The 23739-nt window shown below is 35.1% G+C and overlaps 3 protein-coding genes and 1 long non-coding RNA gene across 7 annotated transcripts; 3 read left to right on the forward strand and 1 right to left on the reverse strand.

Annotated features, from left to right (window-relative positions):
- The first annotated feature begins 263 nt into the window (after positions 1-263).
- On the forward strand, positions 264-4388 carry LOC150027748 (tyrosine-sulfated glycopeptide receptor 1-like). The gene has a single exon (XM_090302248.1). The coding sequence runs from the start codon at positions 911-913 to the stop codon at positions 4286-4288; it is 3378 nt and encodes a 1125-aa protein (XP_090158374.1). The 5' UTR covers positions 264-910; the 3' UTR covers positions 4289-4388.
- Positions 4389-6652: 2264 nt separating this feature from the next.
- LOC150027749 (uncharacterized) lies at positions 6653-9159 on the forward strand. Its single transcript, XR_016520932.1, has 2 exons — positions 6653-8619; positions 8758-9159. It is a non-coding gene; the product is annotated as an uncharacterized LOC150027749 (long non-coding RNA).
- A 610-nt stretch (positions 9160-9769) lies between these two features.
- LOC150027750 (1-(5-phosphoribosyl)-5-[(5-phosphoribosylamino)methylideneamino] imidazole-4-carboxamide isomerase HISN3, chloroplastic-like) lies at positions 9770-11554 on the reverse strand. 2 transcript variants are annotated; one of them, XM_090302253.1, is made up of 3 exons: positions 11388-11554; positions 11109-11184; positions 9770-11010 (listed from the first exon to the last, which is right to left on the reverse strand). In XM_090302253.1, exon 3 carries the CDS (start codon positions 10844-10846, stop codon positions 9920-9922), a length of 927 nt encoding a protein of 308 aa, XP_090158379.1. In that variant the 5' UTR covers positions 10847-11010; positions 11109-11184; positions 11388-11554; the 3' UTR covers positions 9770-9919. The 2 variants fall into 2 exon arrangements, with proteins under 2 accessions (XP_090158379.1, XP_090158378.1); XM_090302252.1 differs by lacking the exon at positions 11388-11554 and having other exon boundaries at positions 11109-11372.
- A 910-nt stretch (positions 11555-12464) lies between these two features.
- Positions 12465-21820, forward strand: LOC150027751 (ATPase 10, plasma membrane-type-like). Of its 3 annotated transcripts, none has more exons than XM_090302249.1 (22): positions 12465-12592; positions 13341-13413; positions 13543-13662; positions 14488-14586; positions 14712-14849; positions 15047-15181; positions 15337-15516; positions 16045-16251; positions 16444-16563; positions 17099-17218; positions 17307-17429; positions 17620-17724; positions 17899-18043; positions 18514-18675; positions 19156-19394; positions 19630-19662; positions 19796-19877; positions 20204-20364; positions 20468-20641; positions 20733-20915; positions 21053-21219; positions 21388-21820. In XM_090302249.1, the coding sequence occupies exons 2-22, from the start codon at positions 13348-13350 to the stop codon at positions 21482-21484; spliced, it is 2856 nt and encodes a 951-aa protein (XP_090158375.1). In that variant the 5' UTR covers positions 12465-12592; positions 13341-13347; the 3' UTR covers positions 21485-21820. The 3 variants fall into 3 exon arrangements, with proteins under 3 accessions (XP_090158375.1, XP_090158376.1, XP_090158377.1); XM_090302250.1 differs by lacking the exon at positions 12465-12592 and adding an exon at positions 12610-12703; XM_090302251.1 differs by lacking the exons at positions 12465-12592; positions 13341-13413; positions 13543-13662; ... (2 more) ...; positions 15047-15181; positions 15337-15516 and having other exon boundaries at positions 16143-16251; positions 17592-17724.
- Positions 21821-23739: the final 1919 nt, after the last annotated feature.

The raw sequence follows: 23739 nt of genomic DNA on the forward strand, positions 1-23739 counted from the left end.
AATTTTCTTATAGTGAAAGTTATTGTATAAATTTTTATTATGATTATAAAAATAAAAAACAAATTATTTTACACTAGTCACGAAAAACATTTTTTCTATTAAATAAAAATAAATTTTTATTATCAATTTATATAATTTATAATATATAAATTCGTGTTTGTATAGTATCTTTGTGTCGGTATGTATTCTACATATTGCGTATAACTACATTGGAATAGAACGTTGAATATTTGATTTTTTTACTAACTTATTTTATTTGAGGGATTGTCTGGGTGAAATTTCGTGGTTGAAAGCATGTCCTTTGTAAGTGATATGGACATGGCATGAAGTAGTGGAATTTTCTTATATTTTCTTGGCACCATCATTCACACCCGCACAAATCTTAAACTCCAACAGTTCCTATATTTTATTTGTAGATTTTGAAGATGATAGAAAAGAAAAGAGTGTTATAAAATTTGTGATGAGTCTGAGTGGCACACCACAACAAACACAAACACAAACATGAACATAAACATGAACATGAACATGGACACAGGCATCCATCCATTGTTGTTGGAGTGAGAAGATGCGGTTTGAGGCAGAATATCCATCCCCTGGTAAGAGGAGGGACAACAATAGATGTTTGTTTTGTGCAGTAGTTTATTTATGATTATGAGTTCCACTTTCACACGTTATGTATGGCATGGTTGTGAATGATGATGATGATGATGATAGAGAAATTCCACTGAGGGCACTACGCGCCGCCCCTCCCAACCCAACCTTAGAACAAAAGTAAACGCTTTGATACAAATGATTTATTTTATTACCATTCTTTTGTTTGATTTATCTATCTTCCACTTGTCTCCATCACTCCACTTTCTCCCTTCTTACCTTTCCTTTCCTGGGACATGGTCAATGCCTGGTCTCTCCTATGCTATGCTACCTCCCATATTACCCCTTATGCCCCATTCCTTCTCTTCCTCAACTTTTAACAAGGAAGGACCTTAAAGACTCCATTTTTTCCTTCTGGGGATTCGTTCTGATGAGAGCTCCCAGTCCCAGAGGAGGACCAACCCCATCAACATCAAAACCAACACCACCCTCTTCCATCTACATGATTTCCAATTTAATGGTCTTTGTCACAGTACTGTTTCTTCTCTCTTCGTTCCTTCTTCCTGTTCAAGCCGCCTCCTGTAACCAACTGGATAGAGACTCACTCTTGGCCTTCTCCAGGAACATATCCACTCCTTCTCCTCTCAATTGGTCTTCTTCTGTTGATTGTTGTCTGTGGGAAGGCATTCTTTGTGATGAGGATTTCAGAGTCATACAGCTTTTGCTACCTTCCAGGGGTCTCGCTGGCTTCATCTTCCCATCTCTCACAAATCTCACTGCTCTCTCCCACCTTGATCTATCCCATAACCGCTTATCCGGTAATCTCCCAAACCAATTTTTCTCTCTTCTTAATCACCTGCAGAATCTTGATTTAAGCTACAATCGTCTCTCTGGTGAATTGCCACACTTTGTTGCTAATACCAGTGGCAATACTCTACTGAAGCTTGATCTGTCAAGTAATTTATTCCACGGAAAACTCCCACTTTCTCTCCTTCAGCACCTGGGAGATGCAGTCGCAGGAGGGAGTTTGACATCTTTTAATGTTAGTAACAACAGCTTCACGGGTCAAATTCCCACTTCTCTCCTCTGTAGTAACCACAGTAGCTCCTCCTCTCTCAGATTCTTGGATTATTCCTCCAATGATTTCTCTGGCATGATTCAGCCAGGATTAGGAGCATGTTCCAAGCTGGAGAAATTTCGAGCAGGCTCCAATTCACTATCCGGGCCCCTCCCTGATGATATTTTCAATGCTGTTGCTCTCAAAGAAATCTCCTTGCCCCTCAATAAACTCAGTGGAACCCTTGAGGGCATTGTTAACCTTGCCAACCTCACAGTTCTGGAGCTCTACTCCAATAATTTCACCGGGCCTCTTCCCTCGGATATTGGTAAGCTCTCCAAATTGGAACGTTTACTCCTTCATGCCAACAAAATAAATGGTACTCTGCCCCCATCTCTAATGGAGTGTGTCAACCTTGTGATGTTGGATGTAAGGCTCAACTTGTTGGAGGGAAGCCTCTCAGAATTGAATTTCTCTGGACTCCTCAGACTCTCAGCACTTGACCTTGGCAACAATAGTTTTACTGGTATTATACCACCAACCATGTATGCCTGTAAATCACTTAAAGCAGTAAGGCTAGCATCTAACCAGTTTGAGGGACAGATCTCAGCTGACATACTTGAACTGCAGTCTCTGGCTTTCCTATCAATTTCTACCAACAACCTCAGTAATGTCACTGGGGCACTGAGTTTGCTTATGGGACTCAAGAACCTTAGCACTCTTATGCTCTCCCAGAATTTTTTCAATGAAATGATGCCACATGATGTCAACGTAACAAACCCAGATGGATTCCAAGGGATCCAAGTTCTTGGTTTGGGCGGTTGTAATTTCACAGGCCAAGTACCACACTGGCTTTATAACCTGAAGAAGCTGGAGGTCTTGGATTTGTCCTATAATCAAATAAGTGGTTCAATTCCTCCTTGGCTGCACACACTTCCTGAGCTTTTCTACGTAGACTTGTCTTTTAACCTCCTCACAGGAATGTTTCCAGTTGAGCTCACAACGCTTCCAGCACTAACTTCACAAAAGGCCTATGACGAAGTAGAAAGGACTTATCTGGAGTTACCCGTGTTTGCTAATGCCAACAATGTTTCTCAGATGCAATATAATCAGATTTCCAACCTACCACCAGCAATATATCTTGGAAACAATAGCCTCAATGGCAGTATCCCTGTGGAGATTGGCAAACTGAAAGTTCTTCATCAGCTGGACCTTAGTAACAACAATTTCTCTGGCAATATCCCACCGGAGATTTCTAACTTGATTAACCTAGAGAAACTATACCTCTCAGGAAACCAACTTTCCGGTGAAATTCCTGTTTCACTCAAAAACTTGCATTTTTTGTCTGCTTTCAGTGTAGCATACAATAATCTTCAAGGGCCCATACCCACTGGTAGTCAATTTGATACTTTCTCCTCTTCCAGCTTCGAAGGCAACCCACAGTTGTGTGGTGCAGTTGTTCGGCGCTCTTGTGTTCCTCAACAGGGTACTACTGCACGTGGTCACAGCTCAAACAAAAAATTGATCATTGGATTTGCCATTGCAGCCAGTTTTGGCATTGTTTCCTTGGTTTCAGTGTTGATAGTGTGGGTAATATCCAAGAGGAGGATCACTCCTGGTGGAGACGCTGACAAGATTGAACTAGAATCGATTTCTATCAACTCTTACAGTGGGGTTCATCCTGAGGTTGACAAAGAGGCTAGCCAAGTGGTACTGTTCCCTAATAAAACAAGTGAAATCAAGGACCTTACCATCGTTGAAATATTAAAAGCTACTGAAAACTTCAGTCAGGCAAACATAATAGGATGTGGGGGTTTTGGTTTGGTTTATAAAGCAACATTACCCAATGGCACTGCTCTGGCCATCAAGAAACTTTCAGGAGATTTGGGTATTATGGAAAGGGAATTTAAAGCAGAAGTAGAGGCTTTGTCTACAGCACAGCATGAAAATCTGGTTGCACTGCAAGGCTACTGTGTGCATGAGGGTGTTCGGCTTCTCATATACTCCTACATGGAAAATGGAAGTCTGGATTACTGGTTGCATGAGAAGGCTGATGGTCCATCTCAGATTGATTGGCCTACTCGACTGAAGATTGCACAAGGTGCAAGTTTTGGATTGGCTTACATGCATCAAATATGTGACCCACATATAGTGCATCGTGATATAAAGTCGAGCAATATACTTCTTGATGAAAAGTTTGAGGCACATGTTGCTGATTTTGGGCTGGCTCGACTCATTCTTCCTTATCATACTCATGTTACAACTGAACTTGTAGGTACATTAGGTTACATACCCCCAGAGTATGGACAAGCATGGGTGGCAACTCTGAGAGGAGATGTGTACAGCTTTGGGGTTGTCATGCTTGAGCTGCTAACGGGGAGGAGGCCTGTGGATGTAAGCAAGCCAAAAATGTCAAGGGAGTTAGTTTCCTGGGTTCAACATATGAGGAGTGAAGGAAAACAAGATCAAGTCTTTGATCCATTTATGAGAGGCAAGGGCTTTGAAGAAGAGATGCTGCAGGTTCTTGATGTAGCCTGCATGTGTGTCAACCACAATCCTTTCAAGAGACCGAGCATCAGAGAGGTTGTTGAATGGCTGAGGAATGTAGCATTATCCAACCAGCAATTGAATAAAGACTAGAAATAAATGTCTGTCCTTGACAAATATTGACAATAGACATGTATACTTGTGCAAAAATGTTCCAACTCAATATATACAGAATCATTTTTACCTCTGTAAATCACTTATCAGATTATGTTCCTAGCAAGATTTTAATAACTGTACATTTGATCGTCCACATTGCTCAGCAAAAAATATTAGTCTTAGGAATACCTTAATTCCACAAACTGCTTCTGTTAACTCTTTCCAATAATACAACATCCTGAACTGCACAAGCCTTTGGTATCTGACTCTAGTCTATCTTGTTTTACTTTTCAATCTTACTATTGCATCACCACAACTTATTGACACAGATTTCACATTCCCTAAGGCTATTAATTTTGATACTAGATGAAATGGCACAACTAATTTGCTATCAAGATCACGGAATTCTCAGACAAACAAATGACAGTTCATGGTCGCACATCATATGCAAAATCAAGTAACAAAATAGTAAGACATTAAAAGAAGCAGGCAAAAAAGACTGAAGAGAGATGAACAGACCCATATGTTTTGTTTTGTTTGTTTTTTTTAAATAATAATCTGGGGCACAATTTGAGAATGTTGGGGTATGAGTGGATTCAACAGAAAAAGATAGTGGAGGTTAAATGAGTGATGGTGATGATTATTTGTTGACTATCTATCTATCTGACTTTTTTGAGCTGTGAGTAGAGTACAATAAAAGAAGTTAAGTTGCTCCTCAAATAGTTCCATTGTGAGTGGTGGCAGTGAATGGAATTTGAAATTTTAATTTTAGAAAGAAAAAGCATATCGAATAAATGCAAGAAATAGAATGGAATGATGCATTGCATATTTGGTATCTACATACATAATTACAGCCTAGAAGCTGCCAATCTCAGACTATTATCAGATTATATAACTAATATTCAGCTATTAAGTGTTTATCAATCTCATCCTTAAGTTTGTATTTTTATTTATTAATTTAGTCCCTAAATCCATATATTTTATTAAGGTCATGTATAAGTTTATAGAACTTTTTAACATTTAAGGAATAATTTAACATATTTTTTAACATTTTAAATGTTTTATTCTGGTAACTTTAAATTTCAGGTGATATGTTCATTGCATTGTGTTTTTTTCTTTGGGTAATCTATTGTTTACTTTCTATTTATTTATTCCTTTTCTTTTCTGCTGTGGGTGAACTATTACTGGATCGAATACGTTGAGTTGAGTCTAATAAATTCACTGTTCAATCCATTAAAAAGTTTTAAGTTGAGAGGGACTTGTGTTTGTACTAAACCTAATTTATATTTAATCGAACTAAATTATATTCGATGAATTACACATATTTTGAAGTTTGATTATTAAAATTTGTAATTTTAAAATATTTTTAAAAAATCTGTTTTTTTTTTAAAAAAAATAGACTATACTATTTAATATTTAAATAATCTAATATTTTAAAAATATACATTTAAACAATAAAATAATGAAATAAAATAAAATATTATTTAATAATTTTAGTTGACCTCAGTTGGATTTTGAATTTAGGATATCATTAAAATATAGAGTTAAATATGTCTTTTTTGCTATAATGTAACACAAAATTGATTTTTATCTTTTGTTCGAACTTTATATCTATAATATAAAAATGATTGAAATATGTTTTTCTTTATGTGAAACGATTATTAATTTTTTTTAAAATTTATTGTTATTTTGATTGCAAACTAATGTTCACTATAATTACATCCATTAGTTTGATGAAGTGCAACCTAATGCAATATATGATGAAGTGCAACCTAATGCAATATACAAAAGAAACTATTCCAAATTATCTGGATGTTAATTAGAAGCATACATGAGTAGTTAAAGTTTGAATTATGAACTAAAAACAATTTCGTGATAGAGTAGTATATGGACGAAAATATATATTGGTTAAGTTTGATTTCATTATAAAAAAAAACTCAACTAAATGTCAATCTCTTGAATTAGATTAATGAACAGCTAAAGTAGGAACAACAGAAACAGAAGAAGCAACTTGATAAAAATTTAGAAATTGTTTGGTAGGAGATATGAGATTACAGATAGAAGATAGAAATTGGGTTGAGTTGCAGAGGTAACATACATAGATAGTATAGTACAAGAAAAAAAAGGAGGTTGTGGTGTAAAAGATTGATCTGTCTGTCCATAAAATGAGAGTTTCCTGTCCCCGTAAAACCCCATTGGTTTGGGTCCCTCGGTCCTTCCAAATGGGTAAAAAGAGACAAACGGGGAAAGGAGATTAAGCCAGCAAATCCAACTAACCAACCACCAACAACTTCAACTTCAACTTCCTTCATTCAAACATCTTCAAGGATTCAAAAGGGGTTCAACACTTCAAACTTAATCAAACAAACTCAAATAGAAAGAGACAAAGAAAGGTGTGATGAATAAAAAATGGTTTCCATTTCACTCATCTCCTTGGATATACCAACAGAGAAGCATGGTGGCACAGCGACGCAGGATGTAGAGACGAGCACGTTGCTCCTTCACCAAAGAAGCGCACTTGTTGCTAAACCCATCTCCCTTCCTCTTACCATTGCCACGGATCTTAGCTCCTTGCTTCAACTCTTCAACCTCACCCATCTATATGCTGATACTGATATTTTTTAGTGCTTTTCACACTCCAAAAAATGCTTGTGGGGTTTGGTGGAGGAGCAGAGGAACTTATATACTGATACGTATGAATGTATATTATATAAATACGTACATACGTACAAAGGCAAGGAGGAGTACAGAGGAAGTGAACGTGTAGGCTCGAAAACTGAGGCCTCAAGGATTTGTGTAGTTGAGAGGTTTAAGATTCAACTTAGGGAGGGGGAATGAATGTGGTTTTCGTGATGGAATAAAATATTGGCCTTACTTGTGTTACCAATGTGGATTAAACTGGTTGGCGTAAAAGATCAAGCAACGTTGATGTTGATGTTAAGGTTGAGAATATTGAGGTTCAGGTTTATTAGAAAAGTGGCAAAGGTGATGGAACATCAAAAGAGGGCACAGTTATAATCCAGAGAAAGCACGGAGTGTTTAGTCATGGGAACACCAACCATTGGCTTTTGGTTGGATTCTACCTTTTTCTCACGATACCATTTGTTTTACTTCCAACTATGGATCTGGTAACAGTCTATCCTATGTTACTCACACCTTGTTAATACAGAACATGTCACCACTCACCACCTTAACCAACTATCAGGATCTGTACCAGTATTCTTCTTATTGCAAACCAAAGATAATATATTCTTTTTCAGTCTAAAACAATATCTTCATGATGAATCCTGTTTAGTTGCTAGGGAGAATATGTTCCTTTGTTAGCAAAATTTCGTTTGATCCGAAACAAAAAGTACTTATTCTTCTTAGGGGATAATATGACCCGGTGAAATCTTAAATCTTTTCATTCCTTTAACTGATTGACAGATATAAAACAGGTTAGAATTTTTTAATAAGTAATTAAGGTTGTTCCATAAATTAAGTTCAAATTTTAAGTTATAAAAGAAATTTATTTATTTTATCATTTATATAAGTGTTTGTTAAGAAATTTGTCTAAATAAGAATAGTTAGTTCTTATACTTGGATTTGTTGTCCTGTAAAATGTGATATTTACATACGTAGAAAGTGAGGGTGGAGGATATGCGAATCGGTAGATGCAAGTATTACCACGGACTCTGAAAATAGTCAAATCATATTTTTCAGTTTCGGTGGAGGTTTGATGGCTGGCTGCCAGCTTTTTATGACATTCAAAAAGTTTGGATTCTAAGCATGATGTTGAGTAGGATCTTTTCTGGATGCCAATTTTTTTACCTTGAATAGATATACTATTCGATTTGGTGCTTAGATCAAGATTATCTTTCTTCTAGTTTAGCATTAATCTGTGATGGGTCAAATGAGTTCTTGATATGCAGAAGATATGGTTCCATTTTTACATGCATACTGGTACCTTGATCAGGGTAAGGAAATTTTTATATACTTGAGGTCCTCGTTTATATTTTCAACTGCATGCAAACTATTTTATTTCACATTATTATCATAATATCAAGGCCTGAGTTTAACTCTATATATTAATCTTGTCACTAGTTTCACATAACCGAGTACAGATACTTTTGTATGTGGTGAAAAGGGAAGTGAAAGCATATACGAGGAGAAAAAGGACTAACATGCCTTTCGTCTATCACAAACAATTCAGAAGGATTGGTAGAGTATTTCTTAATCCTTAATGACATGTATGCATCTCCATTCACTGTACATCCAGAAGTGTGGCACAAGCTGCTCACTAGAGACTGTTTGCAAATTGCAACAACTAATAGAGTAGAATTCAAGCAGTAAGGATGTTCCTTCATTGAGCTTTGAGTTTTTTTTTTCACTGTTTTTAATATGTATTGATAATAGGACTTAAGAGGACCCAGGTCCTCGATATCGTTTCCAAAACACATGCTTATGCATTTTTTATGACACCCCAGAGTACGGACAAACATGGGTGGCAACAAATGAGGAGTGAAGTAAAACAAGATCAAGTCTTTGATCCATTTAGGAGAGGCAAGGGCTTTGAAGAAGAGATGCATGTTCTTGATGTAGCCTGCTGTGTGTCAACCAGAAATACTTTCAAGAGACCAAGCATCAGAGATGTTGTGGAATGACGAAGGAATGCAGGATTATCCAACCAGCAAATGAATTAAGACTAGAGATAAATGTCTGTCATTGACAAATACTGACAATAGACATGTACACTTGTGCAAAAATGTTACAATTCAATATATACAGAATCATTTTTACTTCTGTAAATGATGACTCTCCTTGTCTGATTATGCTAGTACCAAGATTTTAATAATTATATATGTGATCGTCCATATTGCTCAAGAAAATTTCTATCTTAGGAATTAACATAATTTCTTTTGCAGAAAGCATACCTTAATGCGACAAATTGTTTCTGTTAACTCTTTCCAATAATACAACATCCTGAACTGCACAAGCCTTTGTTATCTGACTCCAGTCTATCTTGTTTTACTTTTCAATCTTAATATTGCATCACTAAAAAATACTAGAAGCTTCAGGAATGTCTTTGAATCTTAACCTCCAATTCTCTGACCAAACCTTCTGCAACAAGAGCATTGTCATTACCAACCAAGACTTGAAAATTAGGTATAGGTTCTACCTATAGTTTGAGACAATGAGTCAACACCGTGGCTATAGGAAATTATCTGATCTTCCACTGTCCAACGGAATCTGAACTGTTATACCAATAATCAACCCTGGAAACTTCATTATCCCTATCAATCATAATTTCACCCCATGTAAAATCAATCATAAAAGAAACTAAAATTAACTAATTTTAAAAAATAGAATTATTAACCAATAAAACGGTTGACAAATCCAAATAACACACCGTCAAAGCTAAAAAAAACCAAAAAGTGCAATGAAACTTTTATTGAACTCGCATTAGATAGCTATTGCAGTATTGTTGTACACCCAGTATTATTAAAATATTTATCAGTTCATACTAGATAGTCTGTTATTAATTGTTCAATTTGCCTTCAGTCATAAAAAAATAACCTGATACATGGTTACACATCTAGAGAAACACTAAAAACAGATCCTTTCTCCAATTAGAAGAAAACATATTAATCAAACTATATGGGCCTTTTGCTGGGCATGCCAAGCTACAACCTCTTCATAAGACATGTTTCCTCCAAAAATATCCAAGGCACTACCCACAGTTACATCCACACGCTCCATTCCGGCACTTTTTATCCTCTCTAGATCAGCCATTCCAGTTACCCCACCAGCATAAGTAACAGGAATTGGTGAATGTTTTCCAAGCAAAGCAACAAGCTCTTCATCAATTCCCAACTTTTTCCCTTCAACATCAACACCATGGACCAAAAACTCATCAGCAAAGTTGGCAAGAAATTCCATTACACCAGGATCAACAAAAACATCACTGAACTTCTGCCATCTATCAGTGACAATTGCATATCTACCATCCTTTTTTCTGCAACTGAGATCCAACACAAGCCTCTCCTTTCCAACAATTCGAACAAGATCTTTTAGCCTTCCAATATCCATTTGTCCATCATTGAATACGTAAGATGTCACAATGACATGGCTTGCTCCCTCTTCTATGTAACTCAAACAATTGTCAGAATTTATCCCCCCTCCAACTTGTAGACCGCCGGGATAAGCATGCAATGCTTCCAAGGCAGAAGCTTTGCTCAAAGGGTCTGCACCAAGCATGATAACGTGGCCACCCGTGAGTCCATCACTTCTGTAAAGAGTGGCATACTCAGCAGCTGACTTATCGGACTCAAAATTGGTGACAGGATCCGACCCATCACCTCCTTTCAAGTCTTGCAAGGTTGACCCCACAATTTGCTTCACTTTCCCCCTGTGGATGTCGATGCAGGGACGGAATTGAACCGCGCATTGAATGGAAAGAGGAGATCTTCTTCTGGGGGGTGAGGAGAGAGTGAGAGAAGGAAGGTTTTTGGGAGAAAAGACGGGTGAGGTGATGAAAAGCCCGAAGGAATGAGATGCAGAGAGATTTCTCATCATTCCTCAAGGAAACTGTGACCACCCTTCTTCACACAATAAAAGGAGGAACTCGCATTCTAGCGGAATGAACAATGAAGGAACTAAATGGATGAAATTTTCATCTTCGGGGACCTAATAAGCAGTTCACCAATCTCTCTTTGAGGAATCTGTGTTGGGTATTTACTCTAATTAAAGAAAAGAAAATGAGAATGAGAAGATTCAAATGAGTAAGCCAAAACATTGAAAAAGAATCGTCAAAAGCGAATCATGCGACAGGGATTACCTTCAGCGGTGGCACATCGGAGACAAGCAAAAAACGAAGAGTGCTTTCCTGCTGCAGCCGCCACTGAAATGCGATCCTAGGGTTTCAGGCAAAGCTATCAAATTATTATTTTTAAATGATACCAATCAGCCACAGCTTGTTTCATGCATCTGGGCTGGAACTGATTTCTCTTTTTCAACTCAATAAGAATCAAAATGCATTTTTTAGATTCTGAAGAGTGCATCCGATAATGAATAGAGAGCTGAAAGAAGAAACCAGTGAGGTGTAGAAAGAAATTACCCTCATTATTTGGGGAAAAAATCACATTCAGAAGTACCAAGAAAGGCCCAAAGTGTTTGTGGGAGGACTAATGGCAGCAGGAATCAAGGACACCAATTTCATGTACCCTCTCAAGTTCCTTTCTTCAACAAGTTTAACTTTTTATTACAATGTTCTTCTACCCCCAAACACTAATTATTCATCAATATCATTAAGAGTTATTAATTTTTATAATATTACTTTTAAACTATTGTTTAACTTTAGCTAATACACTAACAATTAGCCCATTAATTTATCTAAACAAATTATTAAGTAATAAAGGTAGTATTTAATTAAAATTGTATTCCTTTAATTTATTATATATTATGTGAAAACTTAAATTTTGAAATTGATGGAAATAATGTTAAAACTTAAAAAGTTTGGAGTTAACGAATACTGAAAAGTGTGTTCATATGATATTTTTTATTCTTTTAGTTCATTATACATTTTATACTAGATGAAATCTTTAATTTTTAGTTATGAAATTTCAGTATTTGTGTGTGTATTATGTTTTGTCAGATATATAAAAAAAGTCAAATTTTAAGATTGAAGGTTAGGTGGTTGAGGTTGAACTAATCCATTCATAAGATGATTAAGGTGAACGAAATCGTGTTGATAGCCATACCATCATATAATATGCTATAATGTTATAATTGGTTTTGTCAAATTTTCAGTGTATCTGTACTCTTTCTTTCTGTATTTCCTTATAATTATAGTAATAGAAATGTAGTAGACGATGATAAATTAGACGATGTCCGAGAATGGTGATATACATATGTTTGCAGTTGTTGCAGATGAGAGAGTATAGAAGAGGTGATGATGTATGCAATGGAAAAGTTGAAATTAGGGAGAAGTAAATGAAAACAAGAGTTGAATGGGGAAGGATAGAAAGTTAGGTTTTGAAAGGTGGCTGAAGACAAGACAAGACAAGACAACCCAACCCAACTGTCACTGTTTGTTTGATCTCTTTGTGGAATCTGTTGGAAAGTGGCATTGCATCGTTGCTTGCTTACTCTTCAGCAACTGCCAACCAACAGTCAGCAGCATGCAACTAACATACTAACATTCTTAGCAATACTTTCATTATTAATGTAATGTAATCAAATGGAATGTGTCTCTCTCTATTTTACTTCCACTCTGCTTCTTCTCACTACCTAGCTCAGTTCCCTCTTTCACTTTTCTTCCAAGTAAGTATTTCATCACAAAACATTCATTAATACCTCATCATGTCTCATCCTACTACTACTGTTCCGACCAGAGTGTACAGTGTATAATTCATAATTACTCTGTCAACTTAGGTAGTGATGCAATGAGTGACTCATACTTTTGTGTTTTATTTTCTCTTTGGGCTGCCTCATCTGTTACGGCCCATATCTTGTTCTGTATCTCTATAAATAAAACTGCTTGCATGCAGGTACGAGTATATGAATAATAATAGTTTTTAAACTTTCGCCACCAATTTAGTTCATGTTCTTCTTCCTCTTTTCTCTTGTATCTTTGATCATGGATTTATTATGCTATCAGAGCAATTTAGAGTCTATTATATCGAGAGTTTGTTGAGTTTATCAGGCCATCACCCGCTCCGCTGTTGGGCAGTTATCAGATCACTTAGTCTCACGCACGAGTTGGCAGTTTCGGCATGGGGCAAGTGTGTTAGAGATCTCACATCGACTAGAGATAATAATATTTCATAGTATATAACTGAGTAGAAAGCTGACCTTATAAGCTGAGACTATTCTAATAAGAGCTCTTACAAACCGGATTTTGTAAGGTTGAGTTAGGCTTAAACAACCATTGTCATTACTACACTAAAATTTATTCAAGTTTACTTTTTTGCATGGTTTGATGCTGCATATTTTTCTCAAGAGATACAATTCTGATTTGGACCAATTGTTACAATTACAACTGGTTAACTGCTGCATGTATAATCTGCAGCAACAACATGGCTGAGGAACTGGATAAACCGTTGCTTGATCCTGAGAATTTCAACCGAGATGGCATTGATTTGGTAAGATTAATAAAAAGAAATTACATTTTTGTGATTTAAATTAAAAATATCTTATCAAATGAAATAAACTTTTATTATTTTAATTTCAACTTCAGTGTTTACTGTAAATTGCATTGTTGTTTTGATCAGGAGCGTATACCATTAGAAGAAGTATTTGAACAGTTGAGAACATCACATAGAGGACTTTCATCTGACGATGCAGAAGCTCGAATAGAGATATTTGGCCCAAACAAACTTGAAGAGAAGAAAGTAAGAACATACTTATAAATATCTTATTTTCATAAATTCATCATATAGAGTATGTGAATCAGGACAGATTTGGCCATTCAATTACTTTGTTAAAGCATTGTGTTTATCATACCAAGATATATATGTTAAAGTAGTTTGTTCACCGAGATTTTGAACCTTATAAATTGTGAGTTCCTTATAGCTTACTTTGCCAAGTTTCTTGGTGAAATTTATCAAAATGAGCTCTGTTTAGTTTATTTTATCGATTTTCTTACAAATTTGTAACAAAAGCTCTTATATGGCAAACTTATTGAATTAGCACTAAAGTAAGTGTTCACCTAACACTTCCTATATCAATCAGTTGAAAGTAGAAGAGTTAGGCAAGTTGGAGTAGGGATGCTTATGGCTATACATGGACAATAGTGATTTAGTTTAGTACTTCTTCTCGACAAAGAACAAAAATATTTTGTTGTTGATAATGATAGTAATGTCTTTAGCTCATTATGGGAACTTTTTCTTACCTCAAATGTTTTAAATGTTGAGTATTATAAAGAAGATGACTTTTATGTCTTGACACTAATAATCCACTCACATTTACATAGATATTGTCTCCCTTTGAATCTCAAATAACATATTATTTACATAATTAGATATTTGGATTTTGTTTAAGTTCTCCATTTAAATTTGTTTAAAAGTGTTTTCATCTGTTCTACACTGCATTGTGGTAATTTATTTTGAAAGGCAAAGAGGCATTTCATTTTGTTGCCAGGCCCTATATGCAGTTAGCATGTTTGCATCCACTTAAAGAATTTCTATCCCTAACTTTGTCCTCAAATTCTGCTGCAGGATAATAAAATATTGAAATTTCTTGGTTTTATGTGGAATCCTTTATCATGGGTTATGGAAGCAGCAGCATTGATGGCGATTGTCCTTGCTAATGGTGGAGTGAGTAGAGAATGCAATAATATTGTTCTTCAATATATTATATGTTCTTTTGTCTTTTCCTTCAGCATTCTGTTTTTGGTTTGTATTTCCACTTCTTGGTTCCTTACTTTGAGATACATTTTCAGGGGGAAGGTCCTGATTGGCAAGACTTTATAGGGATTATATGCCTACTGGTAATAAACTCAACTATTAGTTTTATAGAAGAAAATAATGCAGGTAATGCTGCAGCAGCATTAATGGCTCGTTTAGCTCCAAAAACAAGGGTATGTTTCTTTGTGGATGATATTCACCTTGGAACTCATCACCTATGGCATGCAGACTGAACATATCTCCTTAAAAAATTGAAATTACTCTAGTAGTATGTTACTATATTGCTTAATGCTTGTAAATTGTAATGCTACAATACCTTGTTTTCAAGATTCCTTACATACACAAATTAGTCCCTAATATCTTTGTTCAGGTTCTCAGAGATGGGCAGTGGCAAGAGCAAGATGCAGCTATTTTAGTACCTGGAGATATAATAAGCATAAAATTGGGAGATATAGTTCCAGCTGATGCTCGGTTGCTAGAAGGGGATCCTCTAAAAATTGATCAGGTAACCCTTTGTTATGAAATAAATAAACATTCTACATCTAATGTATAATTTTTTTTTCTATTTAGTAATTTCGTAATATACCTTCTCATAACATAAACTGGTATAATTGATGAAGAAACAGAGTTCATGTGATGTCTTGGTTTTGTTTTATGCAGTCAGCCCTTACTGGAGAATCTCTACCTGTCACAAAAAGAACTGGTGACGAGGTCTTTTCTGGTTCAACATGTAAACATGGAGAGATTGAGGCTGTAGTGATAGCAACAGGAGTTCACTCCTTTTTTGGAAAGGCAGCATACCTAGTTGACAGTACTGAAGTTGTTGGACATTTTCAGAAGGTAACTTTGGAAAACTTTCAACTCTATTGGCATGGTTATATTAATAACAAATATAGCCAAGCCAAGCTGTTTACAAAGAGCTAGAAGTTTGAATGCGTATCATAGCCGCTTTCACCGTAGCCGCTTTTATCATACATAAGGAAGGTGTAAGAGGACAACTTTTACTATAGTCGCCCTTTTTGTTTGAATATGTATAGCTTATAATGACGACTTTTATTATAACCACCCTCTTTGTGTCGCCTTCTTCTTTATTGGACATAAGACTACATGTACATTAAAGACGGCTAGAAAATTGCTGTTTTACAGTGAAAATAGTCCGTTTTTAAGTCTTTCTACACCAGTGCATGCTTTTAAGGATTGTGGTGATGCTTAACTTGTGATAACACTAGCAAAAAGGAGTGAAGAAGTATACATTGAGATTAAAGCATTTGTTTTATATGGAAATTCATTTCAATGCAAAATATAGTTTGCAAGTGTTTGATCAATCAGTCAAATTTCAGACCATATCTGTTTTCTTACCTTTTTCAGGTCCTCACCTCAATTGGTAACTTCTGCATTTGCTCTATAGCTATAGGGATTATTTTTGAAATAATTATAATGTTCCCAGTGGAGCATAGATCATACAGGGATGGGATCAACAATCTTCTCGTTCTCCTAATTGGAGGAATACCCATCGCTATGCCAACAGTCTTATCTGTAACACTTGCAATTGGCTCTCACCGTCTTTCTCAGCAGGTCCAACTCTTTAGCTCTTAACTAGAATCAAATTAAGATTGGAAGAAACTAAGATTTTGTCTGCATTAACAATAATCCTAGTTTAAAGTTTGACAAACCCTAAATCCTAAACTCTAAATTCAGTTCAAAACGATACAACAAATCTTTATGCTGCTGACTATGCTCTTTCTGTATTTTTACTTTATTTGTAAGGGAGCTATCACAAAAAGAATGACAGCAATTGAAGAAATGGCAGGCATGGATGTGCTCTGCAGTGACAAAACTGGAACTCTAACACTGAATCGTCTGACTGTTGATAAAAACCTTATTGAGGTAGGTACTTAAAAATGACATAAAAGTATATTATCTATATTGTTAATTCAAAATAATATTTTCACATGCTTTATCAGAATTCAATTTCTAAATAATTGCCTAAGAATATAGAATCCAATGTGTTCGTAACGAGTACAACTACAATGCAGTTTGATCAAGTCACTAAAAAAACTATATGATTAGCAACTTTTTCACATAAGAGTTTGAAACTTCATGCATGTTTGGATAGCTTATACTGAGTTTTGAAGCATTTCATTCTTCACTAATCATGATGTAACGTGTCCTAATTCTTAGTTACCATTTGGCACTACTTCAATTGAACATATTATTTGGTCCTTCCACACCCTCAATTCGCTATTCAAAAAACATGATCTTTTTTCACAAAGATTAAAAATATTGAGATGCAAAGAATTCCTAAGAGTTGAAAACTTTTACTACCAACTATTTTCTTGAACAAACTTTCTTATTCTGAATTGTTCAGAGGACTGCTAGGAGGTATTGTCCTTCTTAGAGTTTCTTTTTGAATGTTGAACAGGTTTTTAATAGAAATATGGACAAAGATACGGTTGTTCTACTAGCAGCCAGAGCAGCTAGACTGGAAAACCAGGATGCCATTGATACTGCCGTAGTTAATATGCTAGCTGATCCAAAGGAGGTAAAGAGACCCAATGTTACTTTAATACAGAAACTCTCCAAATGTTCATTATGATAAAAGAAAACGAATTCCTTCTTTTTCTCTACAGGCACGTGCAAACATCACTGAAGTTCATTTTCTACCATTCAATCCTGTAGATAAACGTACAGCTATAACGTATATTGATTCTGATGGCAATTTTTATAGGGCCAGTAAAGGAGCTCCGGAACAGGTATCAAAATTTTTTAAAGGTGGTGAATAGCCTTTTCTTATTGCCTAATGTCTCCTAGTTTTACTTCAAATCTAATGCAAAGTTTTTCTCAATGGACCCTCATCCAAAGGGTGGAGAGAATTTTTTTTTGCAATCATGGGAATGCCTTTAACAAAACTTCAGTGTTTTCTGGCTGTTTACTGCATACCAGATTCTAGAGTTGTGTCAAGAGAAAGACCAAATTGCCAAAAGAGTGCACAATATAATAGACAAATTTGCTGAGAGGGGATTGCGATCTCTTGCAGTTGCTTATCAGGTTATCAACATGATACCCTTCTTTGTTCCTTTCCTGATAAAAGGATAATTAAAAGAAGAAAAAAGATGTCAATGCTGCTTACTAATAGAAATTTTCAAAACATGTTAATTATTACTTGAACAATTTTAGAATGTCAATTATTATTTTGTCTTAGATAAGTCATAACTCTTTCAGGAAGTTCCTGAAAAATCCAAGGATAGCCCTGGAGGTCCTTGGACTTTTTGTGGATTGTTGCCTTTATTTGATCCACCAAGACATGATAGTGCTGAGACCATCCGAAGAGCACTTAACCTTGGAGTCTGTGTTAAGATGATTACAGGTAAGCATGAAATTTCAAAGGAAGCATATAATCAAATATAACAAAAGACCATAATGTGGTGGTAGTTGTTGCAATGATAAGGGGTACTGCTTGATATAAGATATTTTGTCTAATTCTAATCAAATTGCTCAATATTCACATTAATACAAAAGTTCACAATGATATTCAAGGTTTATAGAATCAAAGGATCAATGTGTAGCTACAATTATATAAAGGAAGTATAGTAAAGGAAATATCAATGGGAGAATATTGTTGGGATCAAACTTCACCAAACCTGCTCCAGTAAATCATCAATCCTTTTAACTCACTATATTTTCTCTATATTGGAACTTGCCTGCAACTCGCCCAAAAAAAGAAAATTTATATATCTTCCAATAAAAGTGGTTGAATAAGTCATTAATTTTTTGTGTATATGCACATTTGAAATGTTTAAGGTCAAATGATCCAGTTTACACGTCAATGCATTGTAGGTGATCAATTAGCAATTGCAAAGGAGACAGGCCGAAGACTTGGCATGGGAACAAACATGTACCCTTCTTCGTCTTTGTTAGGGCGTGAAAAAGAAGAGCATGAAGCTCTCCCTGTAGATGAGCTCGTTGAAATGGCAGATGGCTTTGCTGGTGTTTATCCTGGTATATGGATTTCATATTTAAGAAAATTAGTTGCTTATAATATATACATATCACTACTGCTTCCTTTCATTCTGTATAATAAATAACTATAAATAGAAATGATATGCTTTTCAGACATCTCACAACACAAGAGAATGATGAAATATTGTTTTAATAGATCAACATCATGAGTCTTCTGGGTACAAAATCTTGCATAATTGATCACTTTTCTTAAACCTTTCAGCCTCCTATAATTTACTAGTCAGACATGAGTTGTTCCAATTAGCCTATGGCTTGCACTATTTCAAATTTACCATAAAAATAGAGTGATTTAAGCCTGAAAATTTCTAGTCTGAAGTGCTTAACACCAGTTTTTGTTCTTATTCAAATCTTTTGGATGGATATCTCCTATATGTCGTTACCTATCATTTTCGTAAATGTTGCTATTTCACCAAGTATGTTTAACAATTGTTTTATCAATGTTGCAATGCATACTTTCAGAACACAAGTATGAAATAGTGAAAATTTTACAAGAAAAGCAACATGTTGTTGGGATGACTGGGGATGGAGTAAATGATGCCCCAGCATTGAAGAAAGCAGATATCGGAATAGCTGTGTCAGACGCTACAGATGCTGCAAGAAGTGCTGCTGATTTGGTCTTAACCGAGCCTGGCTTAAGTGTCATTATTAGTGCTGTGTTAACTAGCAGAGCTATATTCCAAAGAATGAAAAATTATACAGTTGAGTGTGTAGTATTCCTCTTCTCTGCATTATCATAGAAAACTTCTCCTTTCATTTTTTATACATTATGTAGCCTCAACAAGAAAGCAAGACTCCTAAAAGCTAGAAGAAAATAGTCAAAGTGTTTCACTGAAATCTAGATTGGTCAAACCACCAGTCATTATAAATGTCTCAATCAGCAATAACTCAGTGTTTTTCATGATAATATTTATTTGATTGCTTTCTTTAATGCAGATATATGCAGTCTCCATCACCATAAGGATAGTGGTAAGAAAAGTTCCTACTCCCAATTTCAAAGTCATTTTTATAGATTATGTTTTTCTCTATTCATGAACTTCTACCTAAACATGAAAGTCCCTTTGGACGTGCATCCAACTTATCAAACCAAACCCTTTTGCAGCTTGGTTTTACTCTCCTGGCATTAATTTGGGAGTATGATTTTCCACCCTTCATGGTCTTGATCATTGCAATACTAAATGATGGTAACACTTCTAATCATTTTTCCATCCCCGGTTTTAGAGCATCCCACAAAAAAAAATTCACATTCAAGAGTGTAAATGTTCCAAAGATATACAATTCTAGCTTCACTATAGAATCTTAGGGTATAAAATCTCAGAAAACAAATAATCTTCAATTAAGTAAATAACAGAAGTTTTTTTAACAGAAAAAGTTTTACTTTGAGACTGACATAACTTAACAAAGGGATAACACAAGTTTTTACAAGGTAGGATTGAACAAATAATCACAGACATTAGACATGGTAGTGATATGTAAGATTTGTAATCTTAATATTTTAGTTTTGAATTAGGTACCATCATGACTATATCTAAAGACAGAGTGAAGCCATCCCCCACACCTGACAGTTGGAAGCTACCAGAGATATTTGCAACAGGAGTAGTGATTGGAACTTATCTTGCTTTGGTTACAGTCCTATTCTATTGGGCAATAGTTGAGACCACTTTCTTTGAGGTACAAAAGTCTCTGCCTCTCTTTCAGCTCGTGTATTTAGACCTCAAATGAAAATGGCATTTGACTCAAAAAACATATTTAAGCTAAAAAAGTGTTGTTGCAGACCTACTTCCATGTAACCTCCTTGGCTAGTGACAGCGAGAAAGTTTCATCAGCTGTATATCTGCAAGTTAGCATCATTAGCCAGGCTCTAATCTTTGTTACTCGTAGCTTTGGATGGTCATTTCTAGAGAGACCCGGTGTGCTGCTGATGTGCGCCTTTGTAATAGCTCAACTGGTAATATTGCATGCCTGCAAGTGTAAGGAAGTTTAATTTTTTGAACACATAAATAGTGGTTGTTGAAGAATGTGATGTATGCATTGATTAGGTGGCGACCTTAATTGGTGTGTATGCAAATATGAGTTTTGCTAAGATTAGCGGAATTGGATGGGAATGGGCTGGTATTATATGGTTATACAGTGTAATCTTCTATATACCCTTGGACATCATTAAGTTCACAGTTCGTTATGCCTTGAGTGGAGATGCCTGGAAACTCATATTTGAAAGAAAGGTAACTCACAAACTCACAAAAACTGAGTTAATGATATATTCACAACTGTGATTTTGTGAAAACATCATTTTTCCAAAAAAACTGTGATTGCATATTAATGTGCAGCTTAGCTTACATTTGTTGTTTGTGTTGAACAGACTGCTTTTACATCTAAGAAAGACTATGGAAAAGAAGATAGAGCTGCAAAGTGGGTTCTTTCTCAGAGGACTCTACAAGGACTGCATCTCATGGCAGGTCTGGAGGTCAATGGAAGGCGCTCTTCTATCTTAGCTGAACAGGCCAGCCGACGTGCTGAAATAGCCAGGTACTTTTCTCACACCATTCTACGTAGCAACACTCACACAGACATTGATACAACACGGATACGAATACGACACGAACACACCATTTAAGACACATCCCCGATCCTCCACCACCACCACTTGTGTTATACAAAGCTATTTTAACTCTGAAAATGCATCAAACTTTGCAGGCTGGGGGAGTTGCACACTCTGAGAGGACATGTTGAGTCAGTTGTGAGACTCAAAAACTTACATCCGAATGCCATCCAAGCAGCTCATACAGTCTGATGCATGCATGCATGAACACCTTCTACCTTTATTGCTTATTTCTGTTTCTCCAAAAGTTTTTCATCTTCCACTTCCTCCAATTTTGTAGCCGTCTCATGTCATAAGGAGCATTTAGTGTATCTTTCCCACAATGGATCTTATGCATAAACTAAACCTAATTTTTTACTTCCTTAGTTCTTCTTCATGTTCTTCAGGTTCAGGTTGTTCTTCTACTCTGTGTTTTATCTTGAAATTGTGGGAACTATTTCTTAGAATGATGTTAGGGAATATTCCGTTTCACCATTTATGTATGCCATTGTGACCAAATTATTCAAAATAAATCAATTTATAGTATCATGGCCGAATCTGATATACCATATGATATCTAGAAATTTTAAATAATTAGTATTTATTATTAATTTAAGTTAATATTAAGACTTAATAAAAAGAAGGAGAACGTAATTTTCAATATATATTAGATAATACAAACAGAATTTTTTTTTTTAAAATATAACCAACCTCGTGAGTCAATTAATAATTGCGCAATAATTATATTTATTTATTCTCTTTTGTTTTATTATCACCCGTGGCTGTTTTCTTAAATACCAATTTTTTTTTTACCGAATATGTGACTGCCGTTAAGTTTAACGAAGTTGGGACAAACTTTGTTTTGTATTATTGCATTCTCGTATGTCGTCTTCTACTAACCCGTGACACCCACTCACTGTAGCTCTCACGCTACCAAAAAAATTCATATAACTTTTCTTTAAATAATTAAAAATAGTGATTTAAAATAAATTATAATCCATTTTGTAAAAAAGAAAATTAAAGATAGTGGTTACAGGACTTCTTAGCGTTATTCGGGAGACATGGAGCATATTATATTTTAATACTTGTCTATTTAACACTAGATGTTCTTTAACCAAAAGATTAATTAAAAAAATATATCATGTCTTAATTTTATATCGCATTTCCTTTGTTTATGGTCTAAGATTACAATATGGATTAAACAATATGACAAAATTATGATTTGGAGTGATTATTCGGTTAGGCCACTCTAAATGAATATGCTCACATCACAGGAGCATATAGTCACTAATATTAAAAATATCATTTTAATATAGATTTATGAGTGGTTTAAAATGTAAAAGGAGTTATATTAATCATTTTTCTCCATAAATATTGATTGTTATATTAGAACTGTTGTTAATCTCAATAACATTAATAGGTTGTGGTATTTAATGGATAATGTAATTTTTTTTTTCTGTGAATGTTATTTGAAGTTATTAGATGAGATGAGGAGTTTTAAGTGTTGTTACATGTTGTTATGTTAAACTATTTTTTTATTTTTGTCTTAAATGAAGATGTAGTGTCATGGACTCTGTCTAGTTAAGGGATGTCTGGATTGTTTACGTACTAATAGATTGTCTATTAATATCATATTTTAAGGGATTTGATTCCGTATCAGCATAAATGAGGGGATTTCAAATAATTAGTCATTAAACAGATAACAACATTTATTATTGAATAAAATCAATATTGTAAATCACCGTATCTGAGGTATTGTTCACTTTGGAGATTGGTCTTCCGTCACAGTTTTGTTCTTAAAAGACGCTTTGGTAGGTTAGAAGAGGAAGAAGTATATAAATTGTGATTGAACTCGACTCCTAAACGATATATGACTATATTAACATACTAGAATAGAAAATGTTGCAAAATTATTGAGTTCTGTAAATTGTTTAAAAACAATTTGTTGGTAGACAATGAATTGAAACATAAAAATACTATGTAAAAATTGCAAAATGAATTCTAGTTTTTTTTTTATCAACAAAGAATAAATAAAATAAAATGGGAACTTCAGGGGTGCCCTAACCCTTATACAAATAATTCCAACACAAGTTTTTTATCCCCCAACCAGTTGGGGATGCCACTGACATTATAACACATTAGTCACATTAACATACCATAACAAGATACAAAAGTACATTAATATACAATTACATCAACCTTCCAAAGGAACACATTCTCAAGACAAGACACAAAATTCTAACAACTAAACTCAGTCTTTGCCAACAAACGTCAACAAACAAAAATAAACCAAACACCCAAGCGCCTAACCCATCAAACTAACCCTGCGATGAGGATATAGAAGCCAAAAAACCTGAACAAAACACAACGTTTTTCAAATTTGGACAAATCGTTAAACAAGAATCACCAAACATCAATCACTCAAATATCTCATATAACATAAATGTTCCAAACACCAATAAGACAGC

This window comes from Phaseolus vulgaris, chromosome 5, assembly GCF_051622355.1.
Source record: "Phaseolus vulgaris cultivar YP4 chromosome 5, ASM5162235v1, whole genome shotgun sequence".
In the NCBI taxonomy this organism is placed as follows: domain Eukaryota; kingdom Viridiplantae; phylum Streptophyta; class Magnoliopsida; order Fabales; family Fabaceae; genus Phaseolus; species Phaseolus vulgaris.